Source organism: Oreochromis aureus, linkage group 9 (assembly GCF_013358895.1).
Source record: "Oreochromis aureus strain Israel breed Guangdong linkage group 9, ZZ_aureus, whole genome shotgun sequence".
Lineage (NCBI taxonomy): Eukaryota > Metazoa > Chordata > Actinopteri > Cichliformes > Cichlidae > Oreochromis > Oreochromis aureus.
The window spans coordinates 2,400,485-2,423,708 of record NC_052950.1 but is presented as its reverse complement, the minus strand read 5'-3'; the positions used below and the strand labels follow the sequence as shown (position 1 = coordinate 2,423,708).

At 42.5% G+C, this 23,224-nt stretch overlaps 1 protein-coding gene across 1 annotated transcript in view; it reads right to left on the bottom strand.

The window, feature by feature from the left end:
* The window catches only part of snx7 (sorting nexin 7), a 65,879-nt gene extending 56,369 nt beyond the window's left edge, over positions 1 to 9,510 (bottom strand). The window contains exon 1 of the mRNA XM_039617345.1: positions 8,776 to 9,510. Coding sequence (XP_039473279.1) covers positions 8,776 to 9,093 — 318 coding nt within the window. The 5' untranslated portion in view covers positions 9,094 to 9,510. The remainder of the gene's footprint in view (positions 1 to 8,775) is intronic.
* Positions 9,511 to 23,224: the final 13,714 nt, after the last annotated feature.

Genomic DNA, 23,224 nt, shown 5'->3' with positions numbered 1-23,224 from the left:
CCAACGTCAGCAACTTAGCGCCACACAGCTGTATACAAACTCCCGTCGTGCTAGCTAGCACGCAGTACGATTGTAAAAAGTCAGCACAATGAAAACAAACTACATCTAAACTCGGTTTATATCTGACCCAAATAGAGTGCAGTCCATAACTTCTTACCTGAAATTCAGTTCACCTCATGCTCCTGCCTTCGGTTTCCAGCATCATCGGCCCATATAAACGAAAAATAAGTCCCATTTCCCTGATCCACGATTGACCTCCGCGTTCTGAAACGCGGGTGTTGAAATGCGTTTCAGCCGCGTCACTATAAGCCAAGCCTGGGTGCTTTTTCAGGAAGGGTCACTAGCGGCGCTAGCTAGCTAGCCAGCTAGCTATCTGCAACATCGTCAGACAACTTTGCTAATATGGGATGTTTTCACAAAACGAGCAGATATTTGAAGTTTACACACCTACATTCTCGCCTGAAAATATCTTAAAAGTTTATTTTGTGACCTAGAAACACTAATAAAAGACATTTAAAACGAAGAGGTGTCCGCCATTGTTTAACTCGGCAGAGGTGTGCTATGAATTGTGGGATATGGAGTTTTCCGTTACCGTAACTATTCAATGGTTCGCGCAACCTTAAAACTTCCAATGGTTCCTGAAAGCAGAGACGCTGTGTGCGCCATTGATATTGTCGTCATTACGGTAATCCAAATAAGGGTAGACAGGCCGCACCACTCCTGGCATACCACTAGAGAGAGCCAACACACCACAAATGAAGTTTGAAATTTGTTTCAATGGGACCAAAAGATGGAGCCAACACACCACAAATGAAGCCTTCCCATTCATTTCAATGGGCAAAACTTGCAGTAAAATATTCATATTTAAAAACTATAGAAGTAATAAACACCAAAAGTCATAGCACACCATTCCTGATTCAGCCGCACAAAATGATATACCATATGTGAAGCTTGTCTCAAAACTGTGGGGCGAGTTACGCAGCAAAATTTTAGGCGGAAAAAGGAAAATAATAATAAGAATAATAAATCCGAGGAATAGTAATATGTGTGCCTCTTGTCATAGGCACACATAATAAATCCGACGAATAGTAATATGTGTGCCTCTTTCATAGGCACACATAATAAATCCGACGAATAGTAATATGTGTGCCTCTTGTCATAGGCACACATAATAATAATAATAATAATAATAAATCCGAGGAATAGTAATATGTGTGCCTCTTGTCATAGGCACACATAATAATAATAAATCCGAGGAATAGTAATATGTGTGCCTCTTGTCATAGGCACACATAATAATAAATCCGAGGAATACCTCTTGGCATAGGCACACATAATAATAACTAGAAAGGGAAAATTTCAGAAGAAATTTTATGTGTGCCTATGCCGCTGGTAATCAGTGTAGTTTGCCATTCATACAGCTACAGAGAGCAAAACTCAGCAGAGCAGCCATTCTCCACCATGAACTATGGTAAAAACAAACACCGCTCGCGCCTCACAGATGACAGCTTACAGTTTTGGGTAAAGATGAAGTTACTTCATTACAGCGCCGATTTGCAGGCGCTGTGCACACAGGTTCATGAGCAGAAGTCCCATTGTACCACGGCAGATCCGACAATGTTTGCATGAACACGCTTTGAAGCATTACGTTATGGACCACTTTTCACACATGGTTGGTGTACCCAAACAGCCGGCTGTAGCTTTTCAACTCACAGCCCGACACACACCCAAAAACAGCCGAGAGAGCACAGACTACGCCCGAGAGGCGTGATTGCAGGTGCCGCTCAGGTGGGTCCACCTCCCCTGCAGCGGCACTGCAGACCACGCCCGCCACACACATGAAACACGTAAAATAAATATTTATGCACTTTTGCATTCACTTTTTGTTTTTGTTATTTTTACACAGTGTTCTGAATGATGAACAATGGTCTACAGCCAATCTTGTGTATTATTATACAAACTTTGGTTGTAAGATTCAGATAACTATTTAATAAAAGCTAAATATTTTATATGAGAGTAAGAAAGAAAAGTATATCTTTGTGTCCACCTTTCTCTGTTAATGCCCTACCTGGCCCCCTGGCAAAAGCTTTGCTAGATCCGCCCCTGCACAGTTACCAGCTGTCAGCTACACAAAAAAGGAGCTTGGTGTATATTTGTCTCTCAGAAACAGTTCATAACTTCCCTTCAACTCATTCATGTCACCTAAGGGTAAACCTGTTTCTCCATCACCTGTTCAGCTCTGATGATTCAGTAAGGACATCTGGTTTGGAACAGCCGTTTTTACAGCTGTGGCTGCAGCAAACATCAGCTGATACTAGAAATTAAAAGCAAATGAATTCTAACAACAGCTGATCAAGCTTAAACATGCTGCTGTTGTTTAGCGCGATAAACAAACAAGAGAGAAAAGCCGATCATTGATCAGTTTCATGACTGAAGTTTCAACAGGCGAGAGAATGACAGGGGAGGCTGTCATAAAGTTCAACATCGGTAACATCGGTAACTTAGCGCGCACACAGCTGTATACAAACTCCCTCGTGTTAGCTAGCACGCAGTACAAGTTATTGTAAGTGATTGAAAAAGTCAGCACAACGAAAATAAACTACACCTAAACTCGGTTTATATCTGACCCAAATAGAGTGCAGGTCATAACTTCTTACCTGAAATTCAGTTCACCTCACGCTCCTGCCTTCGCTTTCCCTGATCCACGATTGACCTCCGCGTTAGCAAACACCGTCGTCGATCGGCGGTAGCCTCACCGCCTTTTATGTCTCGTTCGCGGCATGTCCTTTCTGTCACACACGGTGGATAGCTGCCCTCTGTTGTAGCTCCACCACCAAACAACTCAGTTATTTTTCCACATCGACATCAGCTGATACTAGAAATTAGAAGCAAATGAATTCTAACAACAGCTGATCAAGCTTAAACGTGCAGCTGTTGTTTAGGCGATAAACAAACAAGAGCGAAAAAGCCGATCATTGATCAGTTTCATGATTGAAGTTGCAACAGGCAGAGAATGACAGGGGAGGCTTCGTAACGACAGAATAAATCGTAATATTTTCTCTGAATGTGGCACGATTCCGTTTGTACGGCAACTCTACGAACGAACCCTTATGAATAAAATAAAGTCCAACGTCAGTAACTTAGCGCGCACACAGCTGTATACAAACTCCCGTCGTGCTAGCTAGCACGCAGTACGACTGTAAAAAGTCAGCACAATGAAAACAAACTACACCTAAACTCGGTTTATATCTGACCCAAATAGAGTGCAGGTCATAACTTCTTACCTGAAATTCAGTTCACCTCACGCTCCTGCCTTCGCTTTCCCTGATCCACGATTGACCTCCGGCGTTAGCAAACACCGGTCGATCGGCGGTCGCTGCATGTCCTTTCTGTCATACACCGTGGATAGCTGCCCACTGTTGTAGCTCCGCATTATAGCACCACCAAACAACTCAGTTATTTTTTCCACATCCAGCTGTAACTCCGATTCTGTGCGAGCATTTGCGTAGAGACCGGGAGGTGAAAGGAGAGAGAGAGTCCCTCGCTGTGCATTTGCAGCCAAGCGCGGCAGCTAGCTAGGTAGCCGGCTAGCTGTCTGGCAGGACCGAGGTCGCCAGAGCACTGTCGCTAATATGATAAAACAAGCAGATATTTGAAGTTTACACACCTACATTCTCGCCTGAAAATATCTTAAAAGTTGATTTTGTGACCTAGAAACACTAATAAAAGACATATAAAACGAAGTGGTGGCCGCCATTGTTTAACTCGGCAGAGGTGTGCTATGAATTGTGGGATATGGAGTTTTCCACCAAGCATAGAAGCCATTGTGTTTACCGTAACTATTCAATGGTTCGCGCAACCTTAAAACCTCCAATGGTTCCTGAAAGCAGCGAGGCTGTGCGCGCCATTGATATTGTCATCATTACGGTATCCAAATAAGGGTCGACAGGCTGTACCACTCCCGCATACCACTAGAGAGAGCCAACACACCACAAATGAAGTTTGAAATTTGTTTCAATGGGACCAAAAGATGGCGCCAACACACCACAAATGAAGTCTGTTTATTTGGCGCCAAAAGATGAATTGGCCTAAATTTGCACTAAAATATTAATATTTAAAAACTATAAAAGTCATGAACACCAAAAGTCATGACATAATAGTCCAGCTCCAGCCGCACAAAATGATCTAACATATGTAACCCTAATGTCAAAACTGTTCGGCAGAGGAGCGCTGGAAAATTTTCACTAAAATATTAATATTTAAAAACTATAAAATTCATAAACACCAAAAGTCATAGCACACCATTCCAGATCCGCCGCACAAAATGAGGTAACATATATGAAGCTTGTCTCAAAACTGCGGGCGAGATTCGCTGCAAAATTTCAGGCGGAAACTGGAGAATAATAATAATAATAATAAATCGAGGAATAGTAATATGTGTGCCTCTTGGCATAGGCACACATAATAATAATAATAATAATAAATCCGACGAATAGTAATATGTGTGCCTCTTGGCATAGGCACACATAATAATAATAAATCCGACGAATAGTAATATGTGTGCCTCTTGGCATAGGCACACATAATAATAAATCCGAGGAATAGTAATATGTGTGCCTCTTGTCATAGGCACACATAATAAAGCACACTAATGCAATTCACAACATTTCCATTTTAAAAATAAAGGTAATTGTGACCATTAAAATTGTTCTTCATTATATTTTCATGTAACTTTGTTATGGAAAAAAATGTCAAAAGGAACCATTGACCCCCGGGCATCTTCACTTTATAAAATGTGGCCCTCTTTGCAAAAAGTTTGGACAGCCCTGATCTAGAGCATCATGAAACCAGCCAGGACTGCATGGTGCACAGTAGGAAACATGGCCCTGACAGGGCCGGATGTAGAGACATTTTCTTAGGGTGGCATGGAGTAAGTATACTTACGGCATTTAAATATATGAAACGTGTACATATATACATGTCGCTCATTGATGTTACATATAAATATAGTCTATAACTTAATTATTCTCTGTAGCCCACATAATTAAACATTTCAGTTGCATAAAATGTGTATTTTGATCTTATGTACTGTATAGCCTGTATAAGAAATAAATATGTAGCCCAATAAGTATAAAATCCAGAAAGCTACACAACATGGGGCGGTCCATTTATAAACACAAGTTTAACTTAAGTTTCACACTTTGTTTGTTAGAAATAATCAAATTGTTGCTTAATTTACACAAAATGTCAGAAATCTGCACCGTGAACAAAAATTAAGCCTAAATTTTCATAATTTGTTGGGTTCACCCTCTGAGGTCCAAAATATACCCGGCCAGTTTTGATTTTACATTTGTATTTCACCTTCAAATTGTTTCATTTTATCTTTTTTGCTTCGCTTTGTTTGATCTCATTCTCTTCAGCTCAACCTCACGTGTCTGTATTTACACTTATTTTTTCATTGACATACTGTAGTAACACAACTCATCTGAAATCACACAAAAAACATAAAATCCGAGAAGTAGTTATAGTTTTTTTCACTGTAAAAACCACAGACATGTTTAGTAACTTATTTTAATAAATTGAAAAGCAAATCTAAATTGTCAATGTTGAAAACTTATGCACAATTTTTTTAAACATATCTAAAAATGCAGCCAATACATCTGGCGGGGCTTACCCTAACCCCTAACCATTTAAAAATTCTACTATAACTTAAATGAGAGAACAATCAGGTGTCACAATAAGATGTCCCACAAATTATTTGTGCCAGTAAAAGAAATAATAATAACAAAACACAGAGGAGACACCACAGGGATGAACCTGCAGGCCTGACAGCAGCAGGTGCATCACTGCTCCAGTTTTCCACCTGGAGACAGTGTTTACACTGCAGTCTGCCTTTGTGACATTCATTAGTACTCTCACTGACACACAAACAAAACAATGACTACACAACACACTAACTACACACTCCACACTAAACATCACAAATCTATCACATCTAAAAACTCGCTCTCTCGTTCTGTCTCGCTGCCGTCACTCCCAAAACTTTCCCCTCTTCCTAAAAAACTAAATCCCACGCGTTGCCATTTTTTTTTTTTTTTAAATTGGTCGACATGGTACATTTTTCCACCAATAGGAAAGAGGTGTCTTTTTTCCTTTCTTTACTGTTTTCGTGCCATCCTTAGAAAATGCCTTTTTTAGCGTTTCTTCCCACACAAACGTGACGATAGCATTCAGAAAGCATCGCTTATATACATTTTTAACCATAACTCTGGATTTAGTGGCCTGTCATTAAAATTTAAAAACCGATGTTTACTTTGAAGTCCGAACTTTCAACACGGGCTGAAAGTTAATAACTCTCACCTTCATTCCACAGTGCAACAACCAACCACCTGTGTGAAATCTGAGATGCCCATGGTGTTGATTCAAAATGTGCTCTGGCACAATCATAGGCATCGGTTGCTACTGACAACAAGAAATAAAGCAGGTCTGCGCTGTGGGCTGAACCATTTGTTAATGATGGGGGGGAACACTATGTAATATATTCAGTGTTAACTGTTGCTAGGCTCAAAGTGTTAATGCTATCTTATTTCAATAAACAACACTGTCATATGCAAAACACCCCTCTAGATCCGCCCCTGGGCCCTGAGAAAAAATTTCCCAGTTTAAACATCTGTTATGTTGTTTATGTTTTCTTGTGAATAAACTGTGGATGTATGAGATGTTCAAATGTGGTTTTTATTTACAGATTACACAGTGTCTCACTGTTTTGGAGCCTGGTTAGTACAATGAATCGAGGTTCGAGTACAGACTGTTGTCTGCACAGCACTATCACTGTCACAGCACAGCTGCAGTGAGTTCTACTATTACTATGGATTTCATCACAACTACACAACAGTAGGGCTGCCACGATTAGTCGACTAGTCACGATTACGTCGACTATCAAAATCGTCGACGACTGATTTAATAGTCGACGCGTCGTTTGTAGCTTTGTAGGATCCCAAAAGACGCAGGAATAAGTAGTAGGATTTAAGAGTGTAATAACGGACTGAAACAGAAGATGGCAGCACTGCATGTACAAGGATGCCAGCTGCTGTTAAACCCCGAAGAAGAAGAAGCTGTGTCCCAGAATTCATAGCGCAGCCCAGCTCAGTTTCCAACAATGGCGGCAGCTAGTTAGTTTTAATGTTACTTTTATTATTCTTTCTGGGTCACAAAATAAACGTTTAACATATTTTCAGGCGAGAATGTAGCTGTGTAAACCTCAAATATCTGCTCAGTTTATCAAGACACCACATATTTTCAAAAGCGCTCCGAGGTTTTCGGAGACATCTGTTACCCACCAGCTCGATAGCTAGCCGGGGGCAAGGCTCACTAGAGCCGGTGAGAACACCGGACTCCCGGCAAGTCTTTCGCTACTCAGCTTAAACATGATATATAAGTCACTTAGATAACTTAAAAATGTTATTTTTTGGCTTTTTTCAGTATTTTATTTGTTCATGAGTAAATCAGTTTGGCTGAGATTAAAGTTATAGTTTTTACACAGCTGAATAAACCTCAAGCAGACACCTGATTATCAGAAGTGTGAGATGCTGGAGAATATACTCCGGTGTCCTGTTATATTTTAGATAGCAAGGAGCAGACGACTGAGTTTATTAAACTCCACCGAAACAATCTGCAAATTTCATTTAAATTTAATAAACTATCATCTTGTCTTTACTTTTAGTTAGCACATACCTTAAACACTTAAAGTTGTAAGCTAATGATAGTTATATAAGAGCAGATGCATGCTGGTGCAATAAGCTGTACGTTTTACGTTCAATGGATGTATGACCTGATTAGTCGACTAATCGCAAAAATAATCGGTGACTAGTCGACTATCAAAATAATCGTTTGTGGCAGCCCTACACAACAGCCCTGTTTACCTGAGCACAGACCACCTGAGCACAGACCGCCACACACATCTTGCTTCAAGCTTATTTGAAATGAAATCTACAAACAGAGAGCTGCAAACACAATAACTAGGAGTTATTATAGAACTTCTTTCAGACTTGCCGCTCAGACTCTCATGGCTGTGAGAATAACATGATGCAGTCATCACACAGCAGCACTAAATCTTAAAATCTCAGCTGATCGTCAGAAAACACACACCTGGGAGGCCTCGATCACGTGACTGCTGAGCGTACACAGACTGTAAGTGAAGATGGAACCTGCTGCTTCCCTGGACCTGAGATTTCCTCCAATCATGCAAGTGAATTTCTAACAGTGAGCGCACTTTATGTGTCGCCGTGGACGATCACACACTTTTAGAGAGTGATCGTCACATGACTGAGCACGGAAGTCTGCACGCATGAATGAAGTGAACTCGCAGGCTTCCACACAGACAGAGCCAAGTGAAGCTATCTGAAAGCTTCGACTTCTAAATCTAAATTTCAAGATAGTTTCTGTGTTTTTAGTTATTATCTGTCAAGTCTGAGATTCTAACTCGACATTTTGAGAGAAGTATCAAAAAAGTTTTCTTCAGTCGCGTAAAGCCGGCTCCACGGGTCTGTTACTCTTTAACCTGATGACAACATGACAGTGGAAACTTTCAGCAGCCGCACCTTTCATCTTTTATGTTTCAAGCTCGAGCTCCTCAGCTCTTGCGCCTGCGCAAACACGCACCGAAGAGCTGCCCCTCGACCCGACGAGTGTATGTGTGAGTGTGCGCGGTGAATCTTCGGAAAGAGTAAACTTGAGCAGCGGTTGGAAGCGCAGTCCCGCGGCTGTGGGAGTTACCTTGGTGAAAACCTCCAGGTCCTCGTCCTCGTCCAGGTCCAGCATGTGTTCTGAGAAGTCTGCAGGGACCGTGTGCCCGCTCATCGCTCTCAGCTCCGGAGACTTACTAAACACAAACTTCCACCTCAACTCTACACAGCAGCCGCACTCAGAGGCCCGCCGAGGATGCCACTTCCTGTAACGGATTTCAAAGTAAAAGCTGCGATCAGTCACGTTTGACTTGGCCCGGAAGCGTCTTTGTTGTTCACAGTAAAGTTGAGTGTTGGCTAGAGTTCGTGTTTTTCGGCCAAAATGCTGAGTGTACATGTGTTGCCTCATATCATAAGGAAAGCCAGAAACGTGTCTGAACAGGACCACTGGAGTTCTGTGTTTTTATTTTTAAGTCATTTTAATTTTTCTTTTCATTTTATATTTTCTGTTTGTTTGTTTTAAAGTTTGTTTTTCCTATTATGATAACATATGTGCTATTTATCATGTATTATTAAATGTTAAGCTTAACAGATCCAACAAAGTCAAAGCGTAAAAACGTTGTCCCATAATGTGTTTGATTCAAGTTAGTTTTGCAACACTGCAGTATCGTTTTAGCCTTTTATTCATATTTATTCCAGTGAACTCAAATTTAAAACTAGGAAAGAAAAATACTGACAGCAACCTGTTTGTTTGATCCCTGACTGCTCCAGTCTGCATGCCAAATATCCCTGGGCAAGATACTAACCCCGAGTTCTTCTTTGATGGCTTGTATGAATGGGTAAACAAGACAATTTGTATAAAGTGATAATAATAATAGTAATAATAATAATGATAATGATAATAAAGTTCAGGGCTGTCACGTGTCTTCCAGAGAGAGAGAGAGTGTGGTTTTCTCTTTGCCTCCTGATTTGTATGACGTCTTCTTTGCTTATGTGTCTCTGTGCATTTAGCCTTTTTTACACTTTCATACCATTTATATTTTCATTCACATGGATTTTTAAACATTTTTAAAGATTTATTTTGAAGTGCATACACATTTGAATCTTATACAGTTTATGAAAGAACAATTACTACTGTAAATTCTGCATCCATGACTCTACATAAGTAACAATATAGAAGCCTTAGCTTCAAAATGTATTTCAAGTCATCATTCTGTTGAAGAAAGGTTGTGAGCTCTGATATACTGTTAGACCCCCCCACTCCTCCTGATATTCCCGTGCCTGCCTTTAACTATGATATGTCATCTATGAACTATGGATCCAGTGTTTAGGAACCAGTGAAAATTTATTTGATTTTCAGCCACCCCACTACACCCAGAACACAGTTGTATTTCCTGCATATTTGTCTGAGCGGACTTTCTCTTACCTGCAATCTTGTCAACAAACGGGCAAACTGTGTGTTTATTTAGGGGAGTGTGGCTGGCACACAGGCTGCACTGACAGTCAGCCCCACCAGCACCAAAAGATGTCAGTGTTGCATAGGCTGTGCAACAGTGTGTCACACCTCAGGCTGGACCACCACTGCACGCTCACACAGTCACCTTCCCTACACTTTACAGCAAACGCTGTGCCTGAAAGAAGAAAAGGAACTCATGCACAAAGAGTTGTTTTTTTCCTTTTGAATGTGAGAGAATCTTCATTTATTCCCAATGAAAAATAAGTTTCTCTGCAATTTATTTTTTTCTTTGTGATTCGATTTTCCCCTTTACTGTCTACTTTCGCTACACAATTTAAGGGTACAGAAAAACTGACCACAATATCCAAATATCACCGTTCTGCAGGACTGCTGCAGTCTACTCTGTTACGTGATACAAGCAGAAGCATCTGCAGGTTACCCTGGTAAAGACTAACTGGGCTGTGGACAAGAAGAGGACCAGAACCGTGTCCATCCCTGGAGTCTGTGTAGAGACACAATAGCACTCTACAGGAAGAGCCAGAGTCATCTGTTATCTGTGACCACTTCTTTCAGCTGCTCCCTTTAGTAGTCCCCACATCTCATTCTATACCATCTTCTTCTGTTTTACACCAACCCTCTGCATGTCTTCACTAGATCCATGAACCTCTCTGAGGTTTTCCTCTTTTCCTCCTGCCTGGCAGAACCATTTTCATCATCCTTTGTCCAACATACCCACTGTCCGTCCCCTGCACATGTCCAAACCACCTCAGCCTTGCCTCTCTAACTTTGTCTCCAAAGCACTCAGCCTCAGCTCTTGTATTCATTTCTAGTTGTGGCGGGGCGTGGTCTGAGGTGCCGCTGCGAGGGAGGCGGACGCACCAGTGCGGAATCTGCAATCACACCTTGCCGGCTTTAAAATCTGTACTGGGTCCTGAGAACTGTTGCTGTTGGTGTGTATGTTTGGCTGGTGACTGGGAAGCCGCAGCCACGTGTGAACAGCAACCAGTGAATAAAAGCAAGATGCTGAATAGCATGAATGTGTGGACAGGTCTGCCGTGTGTTCTTTACACTAGTCATGTCCATGGTGCTTAAACCCCATGAAGACATGAACATTGTCAGCTGGCCTCCTGTCTTTCTGTCAGAGCCACCATCTCCAAACCATCCTTCATAGCAGCCCTGACTAGAGGACTAGAATAGAATAACTTTGTTATTCACATCAATGGAAAATTGTCTTTGATTCACCAAGTCATAAAGCAATCAAGTTACTTCATACTAACCAACACAAATAACATAAATATATATAATAAATAACACAATGAAATATAAGTTTTAATATACAAAACTTTAATACAACAATTAAACTTCAATATAACAATATATGTCACAGCATCTCATTATTTAGTATACTGACTGCTTTTGGCACAAATGATCCCTTATACACCTACTACTAAGAGGCAGGACCTGCTCCCCGACAGAGGGCCTGGCTTGTTAAACCTAGGGAAGTCTGATGCAGATGACCATGTTGCCACCGCACAAATGGCTGAGGCCCACTATGTGGCCACCCCTCCGGGTAGAGTGGGCCCGCACTCCAGAAGGGAAGGGAGACCCCGAAGAGGCATATGTCTCCCAAATGGCATCCACGATCTAGTGGGACAACCAGGCCCTAGACAGCTGTCAGCCCAGGATCCCTGAATGGACGGCCGGGTACTGACTACACTGCCAAAGCATGGCCAGAGCACAAGGCAGCCTGGTGCTGTGCTGCCTCCTGGGCCAACCTCTCAGTGGGAGCTGTTTGAAGCTCACCTGAATGGAACAGGTGGAATTCAGACAGGGCCTTCAGTAGGAATGCAGGGTTGGGCTGGAGGACCACCCCTTTCCTGTCCGACAACCACCTGCAGCAATCCCTGTGGACTGACAGAGCATGGAGTTCAATAATCCTTCTGGCAGAGGTTATAGCCAGCAAAATGGCTATTTGAGGGAGAGCTATTTCAGTTCAGCGTCCTCCAGCAGTTTAAAAGGAGGATGCTGAAGGGTGCTGAGGACCAGGTCCAAGTCCCAAAGGGAAACTGGGGGCTGTGAATTGCGAAAAGTAGTTCAGGACCCTCAAGCCTCTCAGCCTTATAGGAGCAAGGACGGCATCCATGCACCGTGTAAAGGTCCGGGGTGCAAGACAGATGCAGAAGGGGAGGACTCGGAACTCAAACAACTTCCCCTCAAACCCGAACCTTAGGAATCAACAGTGCCCCCTGAAGATAGTGGTTGAGGCCCCCAAGATCCAAAATCAGGCAGAGTCCCCAGTCCTGCATCCTTCTTGGGAACCAAAAGATAGTGTGAGAAGAGCCCAGCTTGGTGGTCCCCAGCATCCACCTCCCATATTGCACATTTCCCCCGGAGAGCCGAGTGTCATGGGCCTGGGTCTGGTGACCCAGGGTTCATGAGTGTTTATGAACTTGAATATATTTGATGGGTTTGCCTTGGGCTAGCGGTCCTCGCAGGTGAGTGTGTTCCGCCGGGAGGCCGGTCACACCAGAGGAGGATGATGGCACACACCTGCTGCTGATCAGCCTCGTCTGGGGAACTACTGGGGAGAGTGGCTGAGCTCTGGTCGACGCTGGATCGTAAAGTTTGGGATGGTCATGACGGCAGGGTCTGCGGAGAAACTGCAGGTGGTCGCCCTGGGTCATGGTAAATTAAAACCAAGGCTCTGGCCCCAGAGCAGACCAAGCTGCCTTGCACTGCAAGGCAGAGAGGGAAGAGGGCTGGCTGGCTTGGACCGAAGAAAAGTCAAGGGGGAGGGAGTTGACATGGCCCTGTGTAGCCTAGCCAGCAGGGAATCCATAACCTTAGAGTCTCTGCTCGGGCATGTGGCCTTCACAAGAAGGGAGCTAGCGAGTGCAATCAATGGGACGAGAGCATGATCTACTGGGGTAAGTGGGCCACAGGCAATCTACTCCCACCCATCCATGTTAGAGAACCTCCTACTGGCAGGGGAACACCTGTGCAAACTCTCTCCATGCATGAGTTAAACAGTCCATCGCTCTCTCTCATAGGCATCTCCATCCACAGGTGTGTCATCTCCACTCTTCAACCTCATCATAGTTGCTCACACTTCCTGGTTGTGATCTACCAGCTTTCTGAGCAGATGGAGAAGTAAATGGAAAGCCACGCACAGCCCTGTGTTGAACTGGATCAATGAACCAAAGAGCCAGCAATGAGTGATGACAGTTTTACCTGATCCAGCACCAACTATGAGCTTTATTGAAATGTAAAGCTTGCAGCCTAATATTAAAAGTAGAGAAGGTATCCAGAGGTATTCGACCAACACAGAAGCTGAAGACGTACGCTGAGTGCTTTAATCCCAGATCCAACACTGCACACCACAATGATGATGCTGTGTATATGCAAAATAGGTTGATTGCAGTGGAGTTCACTAGAAAGTTTTCATTGTTTTAAACTCACAGTTTTGCTTCACTACAAAGAAATTCTTTGTTCCTTCTTCCATTACGAATAAATATACTTCAGATTATTTGTATTTTATTTGAAGCACTTGGGCATTTTTACAGTGTTACTGCTGATATTGTATTCAAATAAAGAATGCTGGCTTCATGTTACCATGACGCCAGGAATGTGCAGGAAGACACTTCTACGCACTGATCACATGTAGTTCAATCAGGGTCATATATCCCGCTTCATTTTCATCATGACGCTTTTCATGTGAATAACACTGTGCAGCACTATCAATGTCTCCTTGGAGACTGTCTAACAGTGTGCATCAGTATCCCCATTTTTAAATGGTAAAACAATGTTTCTCCTTCTTGCTTCTCCCTCCTCTGCCACAGGACAACCAACCATAAATTACCGTTTCTTAATTGCAGACAGTTTGTGCAGAAATAATTCAGCTGAAAAAGTCATATATTTCCTCTTCAGCAAAGCAGTTGTTGATAAGACTGTATTCATCAGTCATACAGACGGTCAGAATGTGCACTTCCTTTGGAATCATAGATTATATTTTTCATTCCTAGCTCTCTTGTATCGATGTGTCATCACATCACTTGCTTAAACATCACCAATTTTTCCTAATGGACGAAGATAATCAATACATATGGATCCATTTTCTCATTTCCAGCAATTACCACGAGTCTTCCACTTGCCTGGGTCAGATTGCTCAGTCTGCACTCTGCACACGTACGTACTTACATATGCACACACAGTGCTGCACATAATTATCTATTCAAACACTCCACAGGATATTTTTTCTGTATTTTCTCTAAATGCACACTGGCAATGGCATTAAAAACAATGTGTCATTCCACTTCTGGCATTTTGCAATTCAAAATGATGTGAGCGTCGCCTGAGCGGAATACTGAGGAGCAGACAGAGGCGTTCCAGCCAGCAGCATTAACATACAGGAAGCCATTATCACATCTGGCCTTTGCAGCCAACTGGAAGGCTGCTGAGTGTGTGTTTGTTTGTGTGTGTCTGCACGATATGTTTCCGTGGGTCTACCTGTAAATACATGGCTGCGCGTGTGTCAGCCTTTATCCATAAATATGCATGAAACAAATACAAGGTGGTGTCCATGCCTGTGCAAATTAGGTACATATGTGTGCATGTGTCCCCATCCCCCAACCAGCTCTCAGATTAGAGGCTTCTGTAATGCTTCTACAAAGGTCAGGGTTTTGTGGTGGTTGGGCTGTAGCGGCAGGCTGTGTTTAAAGGTCACCACGCCACACCATCACATTATCTCCCTGCCATTTCATACCAGTTTGTCTGTCTGATTGATTTTTAAAATAAAGCTGCACGTCCTCCCAGGCTCAGCGTGGCTGCCTTTCTCTCACAGTGAAAACAGGCAGTCTGTGGGGGGGGGGGCTCTGTGGCTGTTAGACTGGAAATCCTGTGATGGTGACAGTGATGACCGTTCCCTGCTGTATGGGTGGCTGAGCTTTGTCTGGGTTCACTGTTTCGCTGTGCGTTTCGTCAGCGCAGGTGTAAAAATCAAACATCACATCAGTTGGCGCTCTGGCTTTAACACTGGTGTGTAAAAAGTGAGAGATTCGTTGTGGTGGAAGGAAAAGATGGAAACGTAGCTTTACAGACATTTTTTCCCAACTGTTGCGTGAACTCGTTTCTTTTGTTTGTGCATTCTGCTTATATTGCTTTGTGATGACAGCAGCTGGTGATTTGGGTCATTCGCTTGACCATTGCTAAGGATTTTCTCACTTTTTAATAATGTCTCCATTACAACATCTTTGCTAGCATAATGGAGCAACTCTGCATATAAACTAATGTTCAACAAGACAGATGTTAGGAAAAAGGCACCTGGATTACAGTTTCTGTGAATTTCTATGAAACTGTAATTAACAATTTAAAATTCTGTGACTTTTAAAGCGATAATAAGAGATGAGGAACTGGACTGGAGGTTGACAGCAATATAAAGAATAGACTTGCAGCCTAAACACCAGGGAATGCATGCAGATCAGTGATTACAGATGTCATGAACTTCACTTTGGTGCTACGGTGTGTCCTAGCAGAGGGAAAGGGCGCACCGCTGCTAAGTACATTAAAGCCATTGCAATGGATACTGAGCAGGTTGTGTTGGATTTGGGGTCAATAAATATTTAACAACAGTTACTGAACACACACTGAAAGTGAGAAAATGTGCAGATTGGATCTAAAAATAGAAGTCACCGAATCAGTTCCACAGGTGGCTGAGAAGATTACCACCAAGCAAGACTCTTGATATTCAGAGAGCTGCTCCTGGAGCTTTTTGCATGCACCTCATTTTACAATCTGTTTCACGGCTGTATTAATCAATATCCTGCAGTGTTACTATGTTACTGTGACATGGAGTTATATTTCCAGGTAGGTGGGAATCCAGGCTATAATGTAGAGTATGCAGTCATGTCATACTAACTCCTTTGAACCGTAGATCCAGGTTTAGTCCGATGGAGAAACATTTAATAGCAACTTTATTTTATAGAACAGTTAAACTGAGATGGGGTTATTTTATTAATTTTAATTCCAGGTTGAATTATGATGTTTAACTTTTCTGTCTTTTTTTCCTCCTCCTGACTGTCAGCTTGGATATTGCCATATTGCACATGTACCGTAATAACAGAAATGACACGAATTGTAATTGAAACACGAATTGAATAAATAACCAAATAAAAGTAACACACAAACAAGAGGAGCATTTAGAGAATTTATAGAGTTCATGTTGGAAAAGCAAAACATGTTTGGCACAACAGCACATGGCAAAGCTGCCAATCTTTAAAATGAACTTAACATTTTTATGTTTCATATATTTATGAAACTGCTGTGAATCCTAATGTAACTTGTTAAGCTGCAGCTAATTCATAGTTAATACTGAGCAGGCTGCAGTTACATGTTATGGCGTGTATGTAACCACAAAATTAGAACTATTGACCATAGATCACCTCATGACAAGAGCCGATTCTTAATAAAAAGCTGACAAAGGGAGATACTGGTGTCACCCCACTGTCACAGACTCCCAGTGTTCCCCTCCATTCACCAGATAAACTGGCAAAGGACCAGATTTCATGCACAGCCAGTGGCAGTGTAATAATCAGATCAGAAAATCCCCAGTCCTGCTTCAACAATGGCTGATGCAGATCAGTGCAGTCAAACTGCTTTTACACATCATCACAGCCATTAGCCTGCACAAGCCTGAGTGGCTTCTTGGTAAGAAGGCAACAAAATGAAGGTAAATGGAAACATCCACTGTGACTATTTCCCCTGTACCACATCCAAAATGACTAAAGTAGAAAAGCATTACTGTGAATTATGGATCAACTCTTGTTTTTGTGTGTTTCCAGTGTTCCCCTCCTCCCACCCTCCTCTCTGTCTAATGCTCAATGAATTGCTCTTGTTCAGGAAATTGCTGCTAAGCGTGGCAGGCAGCTCCGAACATGTTCCACTCACAGAGAGGGAGGGAGACAGAAATAGAGAGAGGGATTAAATAGGAGAACTTGGCCACCTGGATGAATCAGGGACTGAACAATTAAAAATCAATTTACCGTCAAAAAATGTTGCCTTCTAATTAGGACCACATGCAGACCACAGGGCCTTTTCTGTTGAAGGGCATTTTTTCTCCTAAACCAAATTGTTTCATACTCCTATTGCTGTCCCCTCCCTAACTATCCCATTGTTTTTCATCCTCTGCTTACAAGCCCACATGATAATGCAGCAGCAAATAGTGTATTATTCAGGCCCACTGTAGTACAATAGGCCTAAATGTTTCTGCCAAAATGGACAGAAATTTGTTTTGATTCCCAGCAGGTGTGCAGGGCTGGGGCCTATCTCTGTTCCAAAGGGAGATGACGATGTCTCATAAAGCACAAAACTGTACAATGCCTATATTGGATCTGATAATATTTAGTTAGTTAATTAATATTTAGTTAAGTTTCCCATAGCAAGTAACACCTCAGCAAGATGCTTTTGGTACCATCAAGCTTCGTGAAGAATCCTGGCTGGATGTTTGATCACTTTTGTTGATGAAAATTGGAAAACTTCTTTTACATTGGGGACGTCATGATCCTGAGTTTTACAGCTATCTTAGTTCCCTTTCATGTTCAGTCTGCCCCAGTCCCAGTCTCTGTCTCTTGTCATCAGCGTCTCCTGTGGAAGTCAGCATTGTCTCCGTGTTTTGTTACTCTTTTTGTCTCTTTCCTGTGTATGTTTGGTCATGTTGTGTCCTGTCTCCATGGTTGCCTGGTTTTCCTGTTTTGTTTAGTTAATACATCTTAATTCCCGTCCTTTTCCTATAATCTCCCTGTGTCTTATCCTTTTGTCTCCACAGTACATGTCTGTTTATCTCCAGTCCCTGTGCCAAGTTCCTGTCTTAGTGTACATTACTTCTTGTTTTATTTTGATAGTCCCTTGCCTTGTGTGCATAATGTTCTATTGTGTTTCTCTGTCTCATTAGGTAGATCCTCTTCACCTGTGGTCCCAGACGTGTCCACCCTGCCCTGCTCTCCCCCTCTGTGTATGTAGTGTCTGTGTCTCCCTCTGTTATTTGTCCCAGGATTGTCTCAGGGGCATCTCTGCACATTCTGCACATAGGGTCTTGCCTGGTATAGTAGACCCCAGCCGCAATTGATTGTGTTTATAGCTTGTTCCTGTGGTGTATTAATTAGTGCCTCTTTGGTGTCTTTCAGTCTAGATTTTTCCAGCCATTGGTCAGATTTCTTGATATCATCAACTTCTATCTGCCAGTGGTACATGCCATGCGAGGGCCTGTCCTTCCATGATGGTTCCTCTTCTTGCTCCTGGGTCTAGTGACTCAGTGGTTTTGGATTGTATGTTGTATTCTTTGACTTGGTGTTTCTGTTGTCTGGATTCTGTATTTCTTGCTCCTTAGGTTCTTTATTGTCTCCTGATTTCCATCCTGGGTTTTGTTTGTATGCCTTCCCTGTGTTCAGTGTTATGCCTTTTTCATGCCTCTGTGTCAGGTTCGCGTTGCTGTGTTATGTTTCCTGTTTTACTTTGAAGGTCCATGTCTTATGTGAATATGTCTGGTTTTGCTTCCTTACTCTCTTTACCCCTGATTTCTCCCAGCTGTGTTTCCCTCCTGTGTCCCATTCCCTGATTGCTCCTGTGTGTATATAAGCCCTGTGTTTCCTTTTGGTTGTTGCTGGTCCGTCTGTGTTGTCTCACTGCGTAACCTCCATGAGCTTCTCCCTCTGTGTGTTCTGTGGATTCAGGTTTCAGTTCTATTTTATTAGTTTTCTCAGTTTAGTTTCCCTTTATTTTCTGTATAGTCCATTCTCCGCTCCTGCTGTATCCTGCTCACCTTGTAAATAAATATCCTGTAAATATCCTGCGTTTGAGATTATGAGTCCTCACTCATAATCTCCACACGTCTGCCGTTGCAGCCGTGACAGATACTGCATGTATAATTTTTGTTTACATGTATAATGTAAACAGAATTGGTCCTAGCACTGAAACTGGTGGAACTACATAATTAACCTCAGCGTGTGAAGAGGACTGTGTTTACAAAAATAAATTGGAGTCTATTAGATAGATATGATACAAACCACTGCAGTGCAGTACCTGTAATACCTACAGCATGTTCTAATCGCTCTAATAGGATATTATGGTCAACAGTATCGAACGCTGCACTGAGGTCTAGCAGGACAAGCACAGAGATGAGTCCACTGTCAGAGGCCATAAGAAGATCATTTGTAACCTTCACTAAAGCTGTTTCTGTGCTGTGATGAGCTCTGAAACCTGACTGAAACTCTTCAAATAAGCCATTCCTCTGCAGATGATCTGTTAGCTGTTTGACAACTACTCTTTCAAGGATGTTTGATATGAAAGGAAGGTTGGTAAAGAGTAGTAGCAAGTGAAAAATAAAATTATTAACTTATGTTGGAGTAGTGTTCAGGTAGACTCTCTTTTCTCCACTGTGAGATTCCAGCTATTTTGATCACAGCAGTATATATAGCTCCGGATGCTAAAGCTAACTCGGCCCTTAGACTTCTACATAGTGCCATTAGCATTCAGCTGAATAAATATCCAGGCAGCACACATAATAGTGGGGGACATAAGCCATGTGGACTTAAAACTATTGTTCCTCAGATTCCATGAGCATGTTTTACACACGGGAAAAGGCTGCTAGATAAAGTCTACTTCAACATTAAACAGGGATACAGGGCCATAGCAATACCTGACCTGAGCCACATGGACCACGTATCCTAGTTTATGTTTCCAGTTTACACCCTCCTCAGGAAATGAACCTCCCAACTTCAAAAACTGCACGAGTGTTTTGAAAATAAAGACTATTTTGGAGTATTCTTGAATCTCAGGACCTGGAGGACTACACTACACCTGTGCTCTCCTACATCAGTCACTGCACAGACACTGTCACCCTGACAAATGCATCTGGGTGTATGTACCAAAAACCCCGGATGACAAGTGAGGCCAGCCCCCTGCTGAGGGACAGAAACACTGCCTTCAGGTCTGGTGACATTCAATTGTGCAGTGGAGCCAGCCCAAACCTGAAAAGGGGCATCAGACAGGTCAAGCTGAATTATAAAAATAAAACTGAGGATCCAGACCAAATACTGTAGATACTGTAGAACAGACACATCTTCACGATTGGGGAGCATGATGTGAGGCCCATGTTAAGGACCGTTAACCCAAGAAAAACAGTAGGACCTGATGGAGCCATTGGTAAAGTGCTGAGGGTCTGTGCAGACCAACATATAGGACCAGTATGTACAGAATTTTATTTATGAATGGGGCATAGACCACTCTAACAGTTTTCGTTATGCTAGTCACAGGCCCCACAAGGTTTTCTGCTGAATACCAGCTCATCTCCTTTACTGCAAACAACACAGGGTCTAGTCTTTGATTCTGACTGTGTTCATTGTTATAAATGAACTTATGAATGATAGATTTTAAAATCTTATCCAAATGCTCAACCACCTGCTTACTGCATCTCTAAGCTGCTGGGTAAAGGGAGAGTAGGAGGGTCCTAATGTGGGGCTGTGGGGCGAGCGATGCTGATTTTCAGCAGAAAGGCTTTCTGACATACTGTAGAGGACAAGGGAGCAGCAAGCTGAACACTGCTGTTTGAGCCTCCTCAGACTTTAAGGGAAGTGGGTGAAATGGTGCAATTTAGGATTACTTTGATACAACAAATGTATAAAATTAGTTACCATGGTGCTGTGCTGTGCTGGTTGCAGCAGCTCGTGTGTTTTCTGCTGTTTTTTACTGTTTCCTTAATAAATGACTTAATTATTCTTAATTATGAACAAGTTTGTTTGTTTGTTACTTTAAACACATTTTTTGCTTGTGTGTGTGTGTGTGTTTTTTTTATCCTTGAGGAGCTATGTCAGAGACAATGGGGATGCAGAGCTGGAGCAAAGTGAAGAGCTAACAGAAAAACAAATAAACCATTGATTCTAGCTAACAAGGTCCTCAAGCTCCCCTGATTAAGACCAATAGAGAGTCTAGTAAAATGTGCTTCACACAAACATGGCTGAGCTCACAGTTTTTGGACCACAGTGTGACAATAACTGGCTTCAGAACTTGGCAAATAGGGATGTTAATCTGAGTGAAACCAACCAAAACAAAAACCAGTTTAATGAACTGTGAAGAAAACGCGCCATGCTGGACATGTTACTGTGGAAAAATGTTTCTCTGTCCCAGATATCAAACAGATAGCAGCCGCGATGCATCCATATGACTTACTGGGGGAATTTTCATCTATTATTGTTGTTGATTTAACCATCAGCTGATGCAGGGCAGTGGTAATTTTGACAGATAATTTTGATTGAAAGGTTGGTGGTTCAATCCCTGGCTGCTCTATTCTGCACACCAACTATCTTTGGCCAAGATGCTTCTTTCTGCTGAGAAAATTCAGGAGTTTTATTGTAAGTAAAAATATTTTAACAGTTGTCTGTAAGTCGCTCATGAAGTCCGTTCTCACTTGCAACATCACATCCTGGCACACAGGATAGAACATTGCTTTTCTGGTGGTAAGGAGTCTGAGCTGGGCTGAGTAAAATTAAGTGATACCAACTATATATAGTTGGGCTCACCTCAATGCACAGCTTGGGCTGTGGGACCAGTCTCCTAGAGAGGGTTTGGACTGTTTCCCTCTGGAGTTGCCCTGGGTGAGAGGCAGCAGGCAGTGGTGGGTATTCTTGTATCCCTCGAATTTGCTCTCTACATAAGGGGTTTTCCCCAGAGGATCAAATTGTGCAGGGTTCGGGCCCTGCACAAGTGCACCAAGAACTTGGTCTGTATTGCCAGCAGTAAAATCAGTAAAACTGTCAAAACAGTGAGGCGACTGCTGAATGTCACAGTTGCCAGCCAAAAAGCCACCAAAGCCAGACTGGAAGCAGGAGGAGTGATACACCTCCTGCTTTCAGCCCTGCAGATGCCAGGCTTGTGATGTGCTCCTCTGTCTCATAGTGGCCAGAAACTACTTTTCGGAGTGCCACAAATAATTTGTGTGACTGCTTATTTGATGCAGAACAGAAGATAAATTGTCCTGCACAGCAGCAAAATCTGCACAGAAGACCTTGGTGGGGTTGATGGAAGTTGCAACCATATTATATACCATTCTGTTGTAAAAAATTCCCATTCCTCCTAATGGGATTCAAACCTTCCAAAAAGTTCAACTTCTGTCTTTTCAGTCTGTATAATATTGTCCAAGTCTTGGAACTCATCAAGCTGTGTTTCCAACTTAGCAACTTTGTCGCTATATCTAGCGAGTTCTCAGACCCTGTTCGTGACTTTTTTTTTTCTAAAAAGCAACTAGCGACAAACCAGGTGACTTGGCAGGTGTTATTGGAGACTTATGATGACTTTTTGATGTGAAAGCACGTATCGCTCTTACTCTCACAGTCACAGCTGTAGTCTTCTGCTCCTTGTCAACCTTGCCTGTGTCTGTTTGGTTGGACAGTAGCTGCATGTCTGTCTGGTACTTGAAGTCACACAGAACTGTTGTTCTAGACCACCTTTGGTGGTGTCGCCCATCAGGACTTGGGGACATTTAGTCCATTTGGGGCATAGATGTTCCTGTACACTATCCCAGGCATTTGGTTGTGTCTCCCAGTATACATAGTCACATGGTTACTTGGATTATATGTCCTTCAATACCTGAAAGTATGTGTTGATTGTCTCTGGGGTACCATGAATCCTGTTCTCTTTGGTAGACTTCTAAAGATGATCAATGGATTTAGTGCTTAGGGCCTGTTCTTGTGATCAGAGCCTCTATGTTGTTATTTAGGATGGCCTTTTCCTGCCACCGGTAGGATTCCTTGATGTCAGCTCCTGTCCTCTATCTGTTGATGGTACATCCCACATAGGGGCTTGATTGTCCACAACAGTTCCTCTTCCTGTTCTTCCATTAGTGTTCAGTTGCCTGAGCCATAGTTGGTTCAGCTCATCTTGGGGGGTATCTTCCTGATATATGGATAAATACTCGATGTTTCATCCTGGATTGTGGATCTTACACTTTCTAGTCCTCGCTCTCTTTCTTTTCATTACAAGAACCTCAGGGTGGACTTCAGGTGGAGCCCTTCATGCACTGTGAGAAATTTTTACGTCT